At 43.9% G+C, this 17,797-nt stretch overlaps 1 protein-coding gene across 2 annotated transcripts in view; it reads left to right on the forward strand.

The window, feature by feature from the left end:
- Positions 1–17,797, forward strand: part of DIS3L (DIS3 like exosome 3'-5' exoribonuclease) — a 342,741-nt gene that overhangs the window by 257,035 nt on the left and 67,909 nt on the right. The window contains exon 15 of one of the 2 annotated variants that reach the window (XM_069222896.1): positions 75–220. The exons of the other annotated variant lie outside the window; for it this stretch is intronic. Within the exon in view, the coding sequence (XP_069078997.1) occupies positions 75–220 (146 nt within the window). The remainder of the gene's footprint in view (positions 1–74; positions 221–17,797) is intronic. 2 annotated transcript variants of the gene reach the window in all.

Genomic DNA, 17,797 nt, shown 5'->3' on the forward strand with positions numbered 1-17,797 from the left:
TATCACTGTGAAATACATCCCATGGGTTGTGCATGAAGTAGCATATTAAAATCAATTTGTGAATTTTATTTTAGGCAGCGCAGCACTGCCAGAAACAGTCTACTGAGCTTTTCCAGTGTATGTATTTTAAAGAAAAAGACCCAAGCACGGACCCACGCTGTTTGGCTGACGCCATAATTTATTCCATTCGAACCAATGGTGTGCTCCTCTTTGTTCCCAGGTAAATCAAAAATCAAAAAAGGCTTTGTATTTTGATTGTGCTGATAAGGGGATGTTCAGCATGGAGGTTTTCTTCACTTCAGATGCTCGCATATCTTGTACTTACTGAAGGGTTCTGGAACATTTGAAAAATGTGTAATTTATTAGCTTTTATTTTGTTTGTAGGTGTTACTTAAACACCTCTGTGGATAAGAAACCTGTAAAAGCTGTAATGTGCATTGTTTTGACAGCAACTTCAGATCCTTTTACTCTTCCAGCTTAAAGCACCCCCAAACTATGCTATTATGGTGGCCTCTCTTATATTGCTGTTCTGTCACACGTGAGCCTGGAAACTGACATTCGATTGCCATGTGGGTGTCATTGAGGATCATAATGCATTAGTCCCAGTATTTATAGGAATGAGCATCTTAAATTTGCTACCTCTCCCTAGTACTGCCTCGAGAGAACGCATTTGTCATCATTGCAATTTACCTAGTAGCAGTGAAATGTCGATTTATATTTGGACCATTGCTTAATACCATTGAAGAAGAGGGAAGACCACATCTATACATTACATTAATTGCTGTGTATAATTATTTATGAAGATTTACCACAGTAAGTGCCATGGATTGTTTTCCTAACAAAATCCCTATTTTGTGTTAAATGTGTTTCTTTATTTACAGTAGTGAGGAAGGTGAATGAATATTGTTTTCGAACTCTAGGGCGTCTTTAGCAGTTAAAGTATTGCTCTGTAGGGTCAATAACCTTCTTGTTTTATTGCTAGTTTAGAGCTTTACTCATTGAGTGTCGAAAACAGAGTTATCTACATCCCATTAATACCTTCCCATGACTTTCTTAAGGGAGAAGCCAAAGGAGCCCATTTGAATGGTAACCTACCATTTTTAAATTTATCTTCAGAGACCCCCGCCTCCTTGCCTGGGATTTTAGTGATCGGAATGCATCTACTAGTACCAGGATGATGTTTAATTGTGGTTGGATGCCAAGCCTGTCTTTTTTTTGTTTAGCTTCACAATGCTATATTTTACTTTTCAGCAACTTTTACTTTTTAGCAGCTTTGATACTGAAAAACAAAAGACAGGTTATCTTCATTCACCAAGAGTTTTTTTCACTGGTACACTTCAATATTTTCATATTTTCCTCCTGTTATGGTAGATTTGGGCTACAGCCAGTGTGACCAAGTGATCTAGTGATGGGCGAACCACTAGTCAAGGTTTTTTTTTTTGTAACATAAGGCACTCGTTAGCAGCTCAGAAATGAAAATGCAGTTACATTAGTAAGAATATAAATTGTGGAGGTAGGGTCCTCATGGATGATCCCACTCTGTCACCCCCTCCAGGATGTTAACTGGTATAATATTGTCCCATTGTCGATTTTGGGTTGTGTCTCAAGCCTATTGCTATTGGTCACAAATCTTGGTGTGTTTCCACGGACAACCACAGACTTTGTAGACGGCCTCTTCTGCACACAAACACCAGTCCATGTTCCGTAACCATCCCGCCGCCAAAGGCAGTGTATCCGATCCCACCAATTTTATTATACCTCTCTTTGCCACCAGTAGGGCTATATTACAGAATAGTAACCTGTATCTAATTATCCTTTGGTCACCCTCAATTTATGTAGTATAGTGTCCCAGAAATGTGTGAGATTTAGGCATGCCCACATGGTATGAAGCAGTGTTCCCGGGAGATTGCAACCTCTTAGGCACCTTCAATCTCTGCTTTTCCCATTTTTACGAGTCTGGTTCTGATATAGTATGTCCGGTGGTGGATTTTAACATGTACCAGCCAAAAGCAAGATCCTATGACCAATTCCCTTAGGTATTGACATGCATCTGCCCAGTCCGTGTCATTAAGACTCCAGGTCCTGTTCCCATCTTTCCGTAAAATGTGTTGGGGGCTGTTCACAGTTGTTTAGGAGCGTGTGTGTAGAGATGATGTAGTAGGTAATCTAGAACTATAGGAGAAGAGAGATTCTAGAATGAGAGAGAGGAAGCTGGGAGCTGTGCCAGGGATGCTGCTCATGGCTGTGCTGGAGATGCTGTACATTGGATATGAAATAAAAGAAAGGTGGAACTAAACTTTGTTGAAGATTCATCTTTACATTGGCGACGAGGATCACGCCGTGCAGGAGACGGATTGTAATTAAATAGAGCATCTCCACTCCTGGAAACAAATTCAGAGTCTTAACCTATGAATTCAAAAAGAAAGATACGGAACAAGAAGGAAGGAAAAAGAAACTACTGATGGAAACTTCAAACATTCATTTTTTTGAACTGGTGAACTGATGAGCAAGAAAAAATCATTATTTAAAACCTGACGGTTTATCCCTGAAAACCAAATGGTTTTATAGGAGGAAAATATTTAAAGGACCTCGTGAGAAAATTGAAGCGGAGGCTGAGCGGCTCTATAAGGGTAATTAACAAATCTTTTAAACCGGGCGGCCCGCGCGCCTGTATAAGGTTGTGTATATATATTTAAATATTCAACCGAAGCAAGCGCGTGCTCCTGCCAGCGCGTCTCTGCCAGCGTATGCACACAGCAGTCGGTATGGCGCTCGCGGCAGTACTCGCGGTCGGCATTTTCATAAACAAACACACCGCGAGCACTGCACGTGTTGCTGTCGGCGTTTCCTTAGCAACGGGCGCACACAGCTTTTGAATACAAGCATACTACGAGCGCAATTAATGCGAGTGGAAAACCTGCACAAATAAAATACGGATAATTAAACAAATAAAAGAAAAGAACTCACGTGCACACCTAATGTCTCTATCGTTCACTTAACCTTCATCTGGAAAAATTGAAATTAAAAAGGGACTTACTAAAAGAAATTGAAGAAAGACTTTACATAGGTTCTATATTGCTTTAAGAAAAGACTAAAAAAAAAAAAAAAAGTGTATAGATTGAAATTATTAGTATAATTGACTAATATTTACAATACTTATCGATCTAAACAAATTATGGGTGATCAAAATATGTCTTCTCCACCACCCTTTTTGCCAACCCCTGGAGAGCCATCCATTCCATGGAAACAGTGGAAAAAGATGTTTTCTACCTACCTGCTAGCAATTGGAGGTGATCGTTACAGTCCAATCCGAAGACAAGCAATTCTTCTTCATCATTTAGGCATAGAGGGAAGAAGGATCTATGAGGATCTACCTGAGGTTTCCTTAGGTATGGGCGATGGTCAGCCTTCCAATCTATTTGAAATGTCCTTACAAATGCTAGATTTGCAGTTTACACCTAAAACTAACTTAGTCTTGGAACGTTATAAATTCTTTTCAAGGATGCAGAATGCTGATGAAGATGTAGCATCATATGTTGCAACCTTACGTGGTCTTGCATTGTCTTGCCGCTTCGAACAGTTATCTGATTCTTTGATAAGAGACCAGATTGTAAGGTGTGCCTACAACAAAAAGATAAGGGAGAAATTACTAATGAAAGATTCTAATTTGGATGAGGCAATACAAATTGCTAAGACTATGGAGCACACGGCTGTGTGGCTACTGGAAATGGATGGTTCAAATAAAGATGGGAAGCAGAATATTGTTAATGAAGTAAGAGATAAGAACAAATTCCCAGTTGAGGAAGTGAAGAAAAAAGTGACAAGAAATTGGGAGGACCTGAATCGTGGAAGATTTGCTGCAAGGGAAGTGAAATGTTATAGATGTGGAGCACCTGGGCACATTGCATCAAGCAAGATGTGTGCTGCAAAAACCGCCATATGTCGCAATTGTGGGAAAAGAGGGCATTTTGCCAAAGTCTGTAAATTCAAAAACAACGAAGGTGGCGGACGTGCAATTCAGGAAATACAGGACGTATGTGGAAATTTGGAAGAAATAATATTAACAGTGGAAGGAAATTTCATTGATGCAGCGTCTATGGTTATAACTGCTAGTGGAAAACATTTTATACACAATGTTGATCTGGAAAGTACAAGTATTTTGGAGAAACCTCATGCTCAAGTGTTATTGAATGACATACCAGTTAAATTGTTGGTAGATTCTGGGAGTCTGTTTACCCTCATTGCGAGAAAAACTTATGAGGAATTGTGGAATAATGAGGGTGAGGAGGAAATGCTGGAACCCGATATAAAAGCTATGGGATATGCAGGGAAAAGAATAGTGATGATAGGTATGATTTGGATGACGATCGTTTTCAAAGGAAGAGCAGTGAAAGGAAGAATATATATCACGGACTTTGGTACCAATCTATTGGGTTGGCGTCACCAGAAAGATTTGGGGATAGTCCTGAATCCCAATGCCAAAGAGCCTGTGATGTTAATGGAAAAAGGAAAAATTTGTGAAGTTAATGAAAATTCTCGTCATCCTTTGATTCAAAAGCATCCACAAGTTTTTTCTCTGAGATTGGGAGTCTTGAGAGGATTTTCTCATAGAATTGTATTAAAGAAAGGTGCAAAACCGGTTGTTCATAAAGTACGTGGCATACCTAACTTAATGAAAGACCCTTTAAAAAGTGAATTGGATAGATTGTTGCAGGATGGCATCATTGAACCTATTGAGTCTTCAGAATGGCTTGCTCCAATTGTAGTGGCACCCAAGGAAGGGGGGAGGATTCGTCTGTGCATCGACCTTAGAGATTTGAACAAAAATATTTGGGTGGACAGACAACCGTTGCCAAATATTTCTCAGATGTTGTCTGTAAAAGGTAAAGGGTGCATTTTTAGTGTGTTGGATATGTCTTCAGCATATCATCAGATAAACTTACATGAAGACTCTAGGCACTTGACTTCCTTTATCACGCCTCTGGGGGCATTTCGTTATAAGAGGATGCCTTTTGGATTAGCCTCTGCCTCAGCTGTTTTCCAAAGACTGATGGAGGAGATTTTTGGGGATTTGGAAAAAGTGTTATGCTTTCAGGATGACATTTTAATTGTGGGTAATGATGAAAGAGAGCATAACCACTTATTTGAGGAAGTGATGTCCAGATTGGAGAAGAGAGGCTTAACCATTAAGGAAGAGAAGTGCCAAATTGGGAAATCTGAAGTAACTTATCTGGGACACTCTATTAGTGGAAATGGTATTAGACCTAAGAAAAGTATTGTGGCTGCAATTGAGAAAGCACCTGAGCCAACTAATAAGGATGAATTGAGATCTTTTTTGGGTCTTGCAGAGTATTGTGCCAAATTTATAAGGAACTTCACGGAGATAGTAGAACCTTTAAGGAGATTGATGAAGAAAGGAGTAACATATGAGTGGTGTGAGGACTGTAGATGTGCGTTTCAGGATGTGAAAAAATATATTTTGAGTGCTCCTACTCTAGGCGTCTTTGATGTAACAGCAAAGACGTATGTAACCTCGGATGCGAGCAATGTAGGAGTGGGAGCGGTCTTAACGCAGGTAAAGGATGGTGATGAGTATGTTGTAGGTTTTGCTTCCAGACGTTTGCAGGGTGCAGAATTATCGTATTCTGTAATAGAGAGGGAGGCCCTGGCTTGTTGCTGGGGAATTAATCATTTCAAGTTTTACTTGTGGGGAGTACCTTTTAAATTAAAGACGGACCATAAGCCCTTGATTTATATTTTTAAAGGGGGGCGAGGTTTAGAGGGGAATGTAACACCGCGAATTTCAAGATGGTTATTATCTATAATGGAATATAATTTTGAAGTGGAGTTTGTAAAAGGTAAGAGGAATGTGGTGGCGGATTGCTTATCAAGAATGCCTGTGGAAGTGGATGAAATCGGAAGTGAGGTAGTGGAGAATTTTGTGGGAACTATCTTGGGTGAACTGGCCTTGGGTGAAAGTGAATGGGCCAATGCTAAGGCGAGCGATTTGGTTATGAATAAAGTGGAAAGTAAAATAATTAATGGGTGGACATATGAGGATGAACATGATGGTGATGTGTCTTCTTACTTTAGGATCAAGGATCAACTGAGTATATTGGAGGGTAGGTTGTATAGGAAGAGTCAAATGGTACCACCAGAGGGGGTAAGAAAGCACATTATTGACATAACACACCAGGGACATTTAGGACGAGGTGTGATGAAAAGGAAAATAAGACAATTGTTCTGGTGGCCAGGGATGGATAAACAAGTGGAAGAGACAGTGAAACATTGTGTGCCTTGTGGTAATAGTGACAAAACTAAGATTTTAAGGCAAGCACCTCTAGCTCCCATGACTTTTCCAAAAAGACCTTGGGAAAAACTAGCTGTTGATTTCATTGGTCCTGTTTTTAAGTTGGGTGCTAGGAGTAAGTTCATTATTGTACTTGTTGACTACCATTCAAAGTGGTTTGTAATCAAAATTGTTGACCAGGTGGATACTACAAGAGTCATAGAATTCTTTGAAGAAGTTTTTTTAGAAGAAGGAATTCCAAAAACTATTGTATCCGACAATGGGGTACAGTTTGTGTCACGTAGAATGGTGGAATATTTACGGAAAATGAGTATTAATCATGAAAGAGTTGCTCTATTTCGGCCACAGGCCAATGGTTTGGTTGAAAGGGTTAACAGACTGATAATGGATAGTATTCAATTATCCTTGGCTAATCATCTCTCTTGGAGAAGTGAATTATGTAAGATGATGTGGACATATCGCACAACTCCACATTCAGTCACTGGGGTGGCACCGTTTGTGTCTCTGAAAGGGAGAATGCCTGGTGTGAAAGAATGCCCGGTGTGGTTAAAGATTAAAAGGAATGTAAGAGTGTCCAGGGAAGCAATGGTAAAGAGAGTAGAGGAGATGCAAAGGAAAAGTATCCAACAATATAACAAAAGAATGTGTGTAAAATATGGCCACATAAATAAAGGAGATTGGGTAGTGACAAGGAGAAGTGGAATAGTTGTGAAGGGGGACAGCAAATACTCCACCCCTCAACGTGTGAAGGAGGTCAAAAGAAATGTAGTAGTTTTAGAAGATGGCTCTTCCTGGAGTATGGGAAGTGTGTGTAAAGTTCATCATTAAGTTGTTAAAATGCAAAGTTCTTAGTTATTTATAGAACTTATATTGTAGCTTGTGTCAATGTTATTGTCTTATTTCTATGTATATAATCTTATTTATGCTTTTCTTTATTTGTTAGGTGTGGTATATTATATAAGGGGGGGAAGTGTAGAGATGATGTAGTAGGTAATCTAGAACTATAGGAGAAGAGAGATTCTAGAATGAGAGAGAGGAAGCTGGGAGCTGTGCCAGGGATGCTGCTCATGGCTGTGCTGGAGATGCTGTACATTGGATATGAAATAAAAGAAAGGTGGAACTAAACTTTGTTGAAGATTCATCTTTACAGTGTGGTAGACCTGTGAGGATGTGTTTCAGTTGGGGGGGAGGGGTCAATCAACCCCCTGTATTTGAGAAGGGATTCCTCAGCTACATTAGACGTTTTTTGTTTGTATCTAACTTGTGCATGGTTCAACTGAACATAAATGCAATATTGGGTGCCTACCAGGCTGCAATGAGATTGTATAAATGTATGGGGCTTGCTGTCGAGAATGGAAGCAGACCCCCTTAGCCCCATACATCTCCCAGTTTGGAGATGCAGTTGTATCCCACTAAAGAAAGCCCCCCAGTGTGCCCACCTCGTGGAGAGCTTGTGAGTCCTATAGGGGCATCTCTAGTGTAATTTTGCCCCTCCAACCTGTGGCCGTTATTGACTTGTGCCATATCTTGACCACCGTGTTTGTGTGGGAGTCCATCTGGTTTGTGCTACGACCCCCCCATATAGCGCTTTTGGGTAACTCCTTGATGCGGGTGTCCTTCTGTGTGTCATCACTCACTTCTCCTTTTGTGCTGCGAACACCCCATCTTTTATCACGATCAGTTGGGATGCCCAGTAGTACAACCGCAGATCTGGGAGTACCTCCTTCCTAGGGGCTATGTGTAAGAGTTTTGAGTGCTATCCTAGGTAGTTTCCCAATCCCACAGGAGTGATCTGGTAGCCGCGTTCACCCCTGCAAAAATGCCATCTTGCACCTCAAATGGTGTGTTTTGCAAAACATACAGAAAGTTTGTAAAGTGCTGCCTGCCCCAGTATCGACAATGGGAGTCTCCTCCAGCGTTCAACATCGGCCAGTATTCATCAAGAATTCTGCCTAGGTACTTTTACATGAACTCCTTTGTATCTTTGGGAAAATGTATATCAGTTACCTGTCCATTGTATTGGGCAGTCCCAGGCCTTGGATGGATTCCACCCTGTAGGGGAAGCCCCACTGATATTTGCTAATTAATGCACACCCCTAAGTATGTTCTGAATATTCAGAGAAAGTCAAGTACTCTAGGTACAGATCGTGTGGTTTCTCATAGATAGAAAAGGCTATAGTTGGCAAGGGATATGACATCTTTCCAATCTGGGTCCCATTTTAGCCCCATATCTGCAGGTCATAGGGGATCCAGAAGGCCAAAAGCTTGATTGCTAGAATAAAGAACGGGACAACCCTGTCTCATATCTTGATTCAAGTGGAAGATCCGAAAAAGTGTCCCATTGACTCTTGCACACGCAATGGGATCTTGGTATAACGACTGGACCCAGGACATGAACTACGGTCCATATCTCATTCTGCGAAGAATCGCTATCACGTATGGCCATTCAAGTGAATCGAAGGCCTTTTCAGTCGCTAAAGAGATTATCACAGTGTGCTCTCTTATATCTGAGGCCTCATAGAAGACACCTTACAGGCAGTGCAGATTTGAACCTTTTCGATCTATGGGGCATGAATCGCCACTGGTCTGGAGCTGTATGTTTGTTGACAACCACATAGAGTCAAATGGGCAGTATTTTGGCTAGGAGTTTCATCTCAATGTTCAGTAGAAAGATAGGTCTGTAGTCTGCACAGTCCTCCAACAGTTTCCTGGCTTTGTGTATGAGAACAACATTGGCCGCACGTAGATCCTCTGGGAGGGTGCTCTCTGCACAGGCCTCATAAAACATCCATGGGTGCGGTTCACAAGGATGTCTGCTGATGCACTTTAAAATATCAGTGGCAGACCATTGAAGTCATGAGTCCTGTCACTTTTAAGTTTAGTGATAGCATTTGCCACCTCTAACAGGTCAGTCTTTTTCTCCAGTTTTCCTCTGTGTGCCAGAGGGGATGACAGAGAGCATTAGGTCCTCCACAAATCACCTCATCTGCGCAGGCTACCGTTCACCCATTGTGCAGTATAGATTGCTAAGGTAGCCCACAGAGGAACCAGCAATATCTCTGGCAGTGTGGATCAAACACCCCTGGGCAGTACGCATGCTCCACACCCACCTCTGTCCTGTTTCTCTATGCACCAGGCATGCCAGGACTTTACCCGCCTTATTGCCCACTTCTTAGAGTTTGTGATGGTTGGCTCGAAATTGCACCCTCGTGCTGTCTTCCGCAAGTTCTCTATATTCCTCTGACAATGGTTAGTGTATACAAAATTTCCATCTTTCGGTCACATAGATATTCAGTTTCCCATTTTTTGTGAGTCGCTGTTCAGTGTCGTGCATCGCTCCTAGTTTCTTTTTACATCTCCCAGCAGAGCAGCAGTCAGGTGTCCCCTAGCGACCACCTATTAAGCCTCCCACAGCATCACAGATAAAGAAATAGAGTCTGTATTTTCCATGGATTAGTGTTTTATAGTGACAGCCTGTTGCCTTTTAGCTTCCCCATTGCAAAGTTCCCAGGGGTCGAGTCTCCAGGTTGCCCTTCCCCAGGGTATGTTTCTTACCAATCTGGCCGTTAGGGGCTAGTGGTCCCAAATATCCCTTAACAGGAACTGGATATCCCTAACTCTCAACTCGCGCATTGCTGGCCCAAACAGATAATCAAGTCTGGAAGAGGAGCGGAGAACCCCAGCAACATATGAATATTGCTGTTCCCCCAGATGTGTCGCTTGTCAGAGGTCCACCAGCCCCAGCAGTCTAGTAAATAAAGTAGTCTCTTATCTTCTCTACCGTTTGGGAGGTCTAGGAGAATCTGTCCAGCTGTGTGTTAATTGCGAGATTAAAGTGACCCCCACCCAAAACGACTAGGCCTGTATCAGCCATTTCCCCACTTTCTCCATCATCTGGGTTTGTGGGCCTGGAATGTAGTTTATTGATGCTACCAATATTTTCGCTCCACTTCATTCTCCCAGTATTGTGGCATAGCGATCCCCAGAATCAAGCCATGTACGTTTGACCATGAGGGATATGGATTTGCATGCCAGTATCCCCACTCCTCTGGAACCTGTTATAAAGCCTGAGTGGGCTAAGGCATTGTATCTACCCATACCCAGGAACTCAGTCATTACCCATCAAGCATGTGTCTTATAGTGGTAACCGGTCTGGTTCCTGCCTTACCAGATACGTGATGACCACACCCCTTTTTACCTTGTTATCCATGCCATATACATGCCATTGGAAGACCTGAATGCCTATTTTATCTTGATCTACCATGATGTTGGTGTAGGTGCCTCACCAGTCTGTCTCATCATCCAAACGTCCCCTCTGTCCACTCTTTCCCACCACCGTTAGTGCATCTCAAGCTTCCACCCTTTTCCCATACCCAAACCGCAATCCCACACCCTTCTTCCTCATGCCATGGATCTAAAACTACCCACCACCGCAACATTTGAGGTATCTGTCTCTCCCACAAAAACATTAGCACATCAAATGAACAGAACTTGTAACAGACCTAACATTGCTTGTCCCTTTTCTTTTGGGACGTAGGGGTGTGTCTGTGGGGCACGGTTTCATGCCTCTCTGTAGTTCCCAGCTCCAGCTGACTCTATTAGTTTAATATTTGTGACATATCCCCTGTCAGTCTTGTAACTCGTGAATATTTGTGGCTCCATCCTGTGTCAGGTCATTCTTCCATGCGTGTGGCCCCGGGGGCAACTTAGATGTAGGCCCGCCTTGTGTTTCACCTCTGGGCTTCATCCTTGGGTTCCTAGATTTCTTTTGCGCGAGTGACCTCCAGCAATTCCCATACTTCTTTCAGTGTCATAAAGAACCACAAGCGACCCTCTGCACCGACTTTTAACTTTTGCAGGGAAGATCATCATGTACTGGATGTTGCACTTATGCAGTTCCACTTTCTCCTTGTCAAATGTTCTCCCCCACACCTAGACCTCTTAGGTGTGGTTGGTGAACACCATAAGTGAGTGTCTGGCTGCCAAGTTGTATTGGGCTGAGCCAGCAAGTCACTCAGGATGGCATCTTGGTCTTTATAGTTGAGCACCCTAGTGATTAGTGGTTTAAGCGCTCTCCCGGGTCTTGGTGGTGCTCCAGGAACACGTTGCGCTATCGCATTCACAAAGTGCGGGGAGAGATCTGATGGTCCAATTGTGGATTTAATTAATTGCTCTACAAAGTTTGCAGCCACGCAGCCCTTGACTTTTTCTGGCAGGCCCACTAAACAGATATTGTTACGCCTGGATCAATCCTTTGTTAGTCCGTCCTGCTGTGCAAATGTTGGGTTTCCATGGAGAGTCAGCACACTCGGGCACTGTCACTCTAGCCTTCATTTTGTGGAAAACTGCTCTTCACAAATTTATGTCCATTGTCAATTTTGGTTGTCAATTTTGGTTTCTAAGGCTGAATCAGATTCCTGTGACCTCCAAGAGCAGTTCTTTTAGCGTCGGATCGGGATCCTGAGAGGGTTCCCAGTCTTGGTTCACAGGTTGGCCGGTTCCCTCCACTCGGAGGCACCTGAAGACTTATTGTTCAAGTTTTTGAGTATCGGACCGATTTACGGAGTTTGTCTCGCCCCATTCCGGCCTATCTGGTGGCCGTTCCTAGTCCGGTCAGTCCCTCCGTGGTCCACAGCTGCCTACGTCTCTCTGCACACTCCCTGTAGAATAGGCTGGAATGCACATGGTCACAGTCTGCCCCTTGTTGCGGATTTAGGTCGGCTACCCCTGTTTTGCTGCGCCTGCTCCCTTGTGTTTTAGTACCTTTTTTCACCTCCTTTACCGAGCCACGGTGCCACCTGGCCCAACACTCTCTCCCTATGACCCACTGTTTGTGTTGTTTGCAGATGTATACTTAGTTTTACGTCTGTAGGTCCTGGGGGGATCCCACCTCTCATGCCTCGCCTCTGTTGAGAGTTGTCAGCTGCTGTTGTTCCTTCTCTGGAGGGTGCCACTTGGTTTTGCCATGCCCCTGCCATCTCACATCCAGGTCTCGTGTTTCAGGTTGATTTAGTCCCTGGGATGGCCTCCATCTTAGCCATGTGGGCCACAGGACTGGATCGTGTATGGGCCACCTTGTTGGAGGTCAGAGGCTCCACTGGGACCTTTGATTGCTGTGGCACTGCTCTCGGATGCCAGCCCAAGTGTTTTCCAGGTGATTACAGACACCTAGAACACATTATGTTTACCTCCTGCGTTGTCGAAGCTCTGGCTTAGTGCTTCATCTTGCTGCAAGCTCCAAGCCACGCCTCACTTGTCAAGGTTTTCTGACAGCAAAGTTATTAGAGGCTCCACAATTAACAATCTAGTGGTTCCCCCAACTCTAAATGGGAGAGGGAAACTGGAGTTTGGTTTCTGCTTCCTCAAAACGTAAAGGATACGTTGCAAAATCCTAGTCATAATCACATAACCTTGGATTTCATTTGTGTGCTAGGATTCTGCATGATTTCATTTTCCCTCCTAGTCCTAATGGGCTAGTTCCTAACAACAAATAGGTATATCTAAGACTTGTAGGCTTAAGCTTACAATTTTGATGTACTTATTCATTTTGGGGAACTCATGGAATTCTTCATGACTGGGCCTGCAAATCTTTAAAAAATTGTATATGCCATAGGCTAAATTACTATAATCCTAATCTTGCTTAATTTCTGAAGATGGGCGATCTGAATGTTCAGGATTGTAGTAAATATGCCTTCACACAATTTTGTGTTTGTAGCATGTGCCCTTGTGGTATACTACTGCCATTTACTGTTGACTGAGGTCATTTGCAAGTTGTTTTTGTTTGAAGAGTTACTCAGTCTCGCAATATCTCATGACTCCTCCCTTAGCCCACCAGGACAAAATGACTCCACACAGCACCACACGCTATTTACAATTGATTATAGGGTAAGTAGGTTTTTGCTTCCTTTTTTTTTTTTTTAGCTCTACATGGAATATAATCTAATCCATAGACATCCTTGTTTCCCCACAGTCACTGAAAATAATGGTCTGTTTGGGGTAAGTTTTCTTGTGCATTTGTGTAGGGAAATGCTTTGAGAATGTCTTTGATTTCACAAGGATTGCTGTATTTTTTTAGTGGGCACTCTTAGCATTCCTAAGAACTCCCAAGCCTGTATTATACTTGGGGTGCAGTGTCCCGGTTTGCACCCGGTGCAAACAGGGACAGTGCTTCCTATTAAATATAATGCTCAGTACCTCAGAGCAGTCGCAAACTCGCAGTTGCCCTGTGGGAGCGCATTAGTAGAAGGCAGAGTGGCTTTCTGAAGCAGAGCGATCTTTCGCAGTGCAGGCAGCCCCCAGCATGCACTTAAAAAGGGTGGGAATCAGATATTCTCCTGCAGGCAGGTGCTTTGACATTCGCCACCCATCTGCAGGATATGTCCTGGGGTGGGGGATCCATTGGACCCCCTTTCCTTCCCCAACAGGGCTGCCCTCAGAGGGCACACTGTTGCCACCTCTGAAATGTAAATGTATTCATAACGTGGTAGGATCTGCATTTGCACTCACCTTGACATTTGGCATGCACCAAAGAGAAACGTAGGTGCAAAAACAGATTTGTGAATCTGGCTCAATAACTTGGAAACCAATGTAGTATTATGTTGCAGTTTTGTTTAAACAGCACTTCATGTCCCTGAAGAGATACTGAAGCATATTTGTGGACAAATAGCACGCTACGCGGAAGTGCTTTGGATGGAAGAGTGTGTGTCTGTCCTATGGACCATATGGATAGTTTTTTAATGTAGTGCATAAAGACCAGAGTTGTGCTTTAACCATGTTTTGTTGCATTTCCTCCATGAATTTGAAACGAAAAGGGATGATAAGGATGCTTAAGCATTAGATGATTGATGTGAATGTTTGGAAGTGAATGAGTGCAGAGTGGCCTATGTGGGAAGTGCTTTGATGTATTACGTTATAACTATGAGGCAGCAGTTGTATAGCTGTGCCAAAGCAAAGATGTAATTGAGAAGTGTCATAAATTATGTGGTTGTGCATGCATGCATATACCTACCACTTGGACGGATCTGTATACTATACTTTAAAGTGCACTGAATGCAGGCATAGGGGGTACACAGATAAGATACACACAGATACACAGTGCACAGATATCCCTTTAGGAGTGTGCAGTCTTAAAGTACAATACAATTTATAAAGCGCACAGCTGCCTTCGAAGAGGTGCCCTGGCGCGAACAGTGAGGGCCCTATAACCACATTACATTAATTATAGTACGTGATCTACAGAGGAGCAACCCTTGGTGTTGGGCATTCTGCAGCCAGAAATTGTACATGGTCTGAAATAGTCTACCCAGAAGTGGCAGGAAATAAACTATCGGAATGGGAGTTATACAACCAGCTTAAGCATACGCGTGCTCATTATGATTTTGGCGGGCTTTACTGAAGACCGATGTCCTTGCAGCTGGCAAAAGACCGCTGCGGAAGTGGTAAGTGGACCACTGTGTTATGAGTCACAAACACCAAACCGCCAGAAAGCAGCCATAAATCTGACACCACCAGGCAGAACTATGGCAGGAGAGAGGCTGTCCCACCACCCTCACCGCCATGCCAAGGAGATACCACCCTCCAAATGACGACCCACAAATCAGCACAGCGGTCAGACAATGATGGTAAGCCATTGGCGGTGTGGACCTCCACGGTCCCAATGCTGATATCCAACAAAACTACCCCAAATTGCCCATTTCAAATACACTACACCTGATACACGTACATACACCACTCACAAGTATAAAATGCACACCCACACATCCCACAATCTTCTGCAATGGAAAACAATTGCCACACAACTCGCGACCACTCACAAGGAACTGCACATACACAACACAGCCTCCTGTACACCCAAACACACATTGCACAACAGCATTGCACACAAACATGCTCTGCACTATTGCACTATAGACCACTAGCAGGCAATCCCACATAACCACACACACTCCACCTCCCACAAAACACACCATCCTCTGCACAATCCGTTCACCACACACACACATCAGCATCACCATGTCCCCACAAAAGTCCTCTCCCCCGTTTCACAGATGATGAGTTGCATGCCATGGTGGGTGAAATTGTGAGTGTAGAGCCACAGCTGTTCGGTGCCCAGGTGCAGTATACATCTGTATCCAGGAAAATGGAGTTAAGGCGGAGGATCGTCCACAAGGTGAACTCAGTGGGAAACTATTCACGCACAAGGGACGATATAAGGAAGAAGTGGAATGACCTATGGGGGTAAGTGCAATCCATGGCATCACGACACCAGATTGCCATCCACAGGACTGACGGTGGACCCCCACCTTCTTCCCCAGAGTTAACATCATGGGAGGAGAAGGTCTTGGCTATCCTGCATCCAGAGGGCCTGACTGGAATCATCAGAGGAATTGAAAGTGCTAAGTCACCTATACTCCCCTACCACTATGTACACCTGTATTGCATGTGTCCCCGTCACCCTATCACTCCCCAACCCACCCAAACCCACACTGAAACCTACCACCCATTCCGATTTCCCCTGCATGTCCACACCACTTAACTAACACCTTCCCAATGTCTTCACTCACAAACATTGGTAAAGCTTGTTCAGCATAAAACACTGCTAATCCCACAATGCATCACCCTTCACTGACCTAAAAATGCACAACACCCACCCCATAGGCAACCCCACATAGGAAAGGATGACGTATATCACTGAATAAGCAGGTCCCAAGAGCTAACCAAGAAATGGCAATGTCAGTAATGCACAAATGCTGATCTATCATCGCATATCAGATGTAGACAAATAAATTAAACTCCATTTGCCACAAAGCAATGGATACACTGCCTACTGCCAATGCCATACCTGGGGCGCAACCATCCAGTACCATGTCCCTGGTTAGGCAATGTGAAAATGTGAGGCAGATGTGAATGTCTCTTGTTCCTGACCACAGGTACCACTGCTGATATCAGCCAGCAGCAGGTGCCACGAACACCCAGTCGTTCACCAGAAGAAGGCCACAGTGATGACAGTAACTCTGGATGGTTGGATCTGGAAAATCTCCCTGGCCCATCTGGCACCTCTGGTCAGCCACACTCCACAAGCCTCACCCAGGCTACGCCTGACTCCCCCACTACGGAGGCAGATACTGCGCCAATTGCCCAACGCCCCCAGACGTGTTTCTCCCAGGATATGTCAATCAACAGTGTGCCCACGTGTACAGGGACTGGAGTCAACACCTACCAGACAAGATGATGAAGGACCTGGTGCAAGTGCAAGTGGGAGTGGGCATAGAGTTCCGGGGACACATGCACAGGGGGCGAGGGCCAGTGGGAGGGCATCTGTGGGCCAAGGGGTGGGGCAACCCAGGGAAGCAACTTCTCAGGAGGCACAAACATTCCCTGCAAGCCAGACATCCTACAGAGACTGTAGCCAAGACCAAGACCGCTGCCAGGAAGTGATCCTCTCCTAACATGTCTCCCTTGTGTGCCACTGACGCACCTTGTTGATTTTGAACTGTCATTGCTCCATTTTCCAATGGCCCCATGGATGCTGGATGCTGGACCTGTGGGCCACTACGCTGAAGAGTTTGTCCACCATCAGCCCACTCCTTTGCACTATCCCTTCCTTTTTGTAATGAGAATAAACACACTTAAACACAGCTGATATATTTCTGCTTTTATTCAATCACTTTGCAATGTCTGGACTACAGTGTGACAGTGTAAATGTTACTGAACATCAGTTTTCATCCAAAATATTGTCAACTTGTAATGTTTCTTATTGTAACTGTTTTTTTACCATTCACCATCCACCAATCTCAGTGATAGCAGTCAGCAGCTATTCTTTGGATACACAGTAGTGACCACTGCAAGATCTGAAAAAAGGGTAAACATCCATGACATACACATTGGAAATAGATGATTGTCAAACAACATGATCAACATGATCCTGTGTCATATACCATACTAGATTCACAGGCCTCATGTCCTACAAATACAGCACTGTAATGAACTTTCAACATTACTACTCACCTCACACAACCGCAGTAATGGCCTTAGAACACACCCCCAAAATAGAAATATGCTATGTTGTCTGCATGGCACACTCTTCAGCATGGCATCCAGTGCTGGGGAAACTGTCAGGGAGACCCAATCACAGAGCTGAAATATGAGGCCATCAGCACAGCCATCATCACTCCCACTCTGAGTCAAAAATGTGATTTGGCCAAACCAATCTGAGCAAACATACAGTTGAAACATAGCAAAGGCTGGAGTACAGTAACCCCATATCTCCCTCCTGTACTCCTAACCGCACTGAGATGACTGAGGCAGATCAAACCTCATACTACTGAAATGAATGTAGGAGCTGCCACACTGCACTTCACGAGGTGTTTGTCATCAACTCAACCACAAACCTACCTGACTTGTCATTGGAAGTACTGCTGAATCAGCCAAGTCCTCGTGTCCACATCATCCTCCTCCCCATCTTCATTACTGTCGTCTGTTCCCTCT

Source organism: Pleurodeles waltl, chromosome 3_1, assembly GCF_031143425.1.
Source record: "Pleurodeles waltl isolate 20211129_DDA chromosome 3_1, aPleWal1.hap1.20221129, whole genome shotgun sequence".
Classification (NCBI taxonomy): Eukaryota; Metazoa; Chordata; class Amphibia; order Caudata; family Salamandridae; genus Pleurodeles; species Pleurodeles waltl.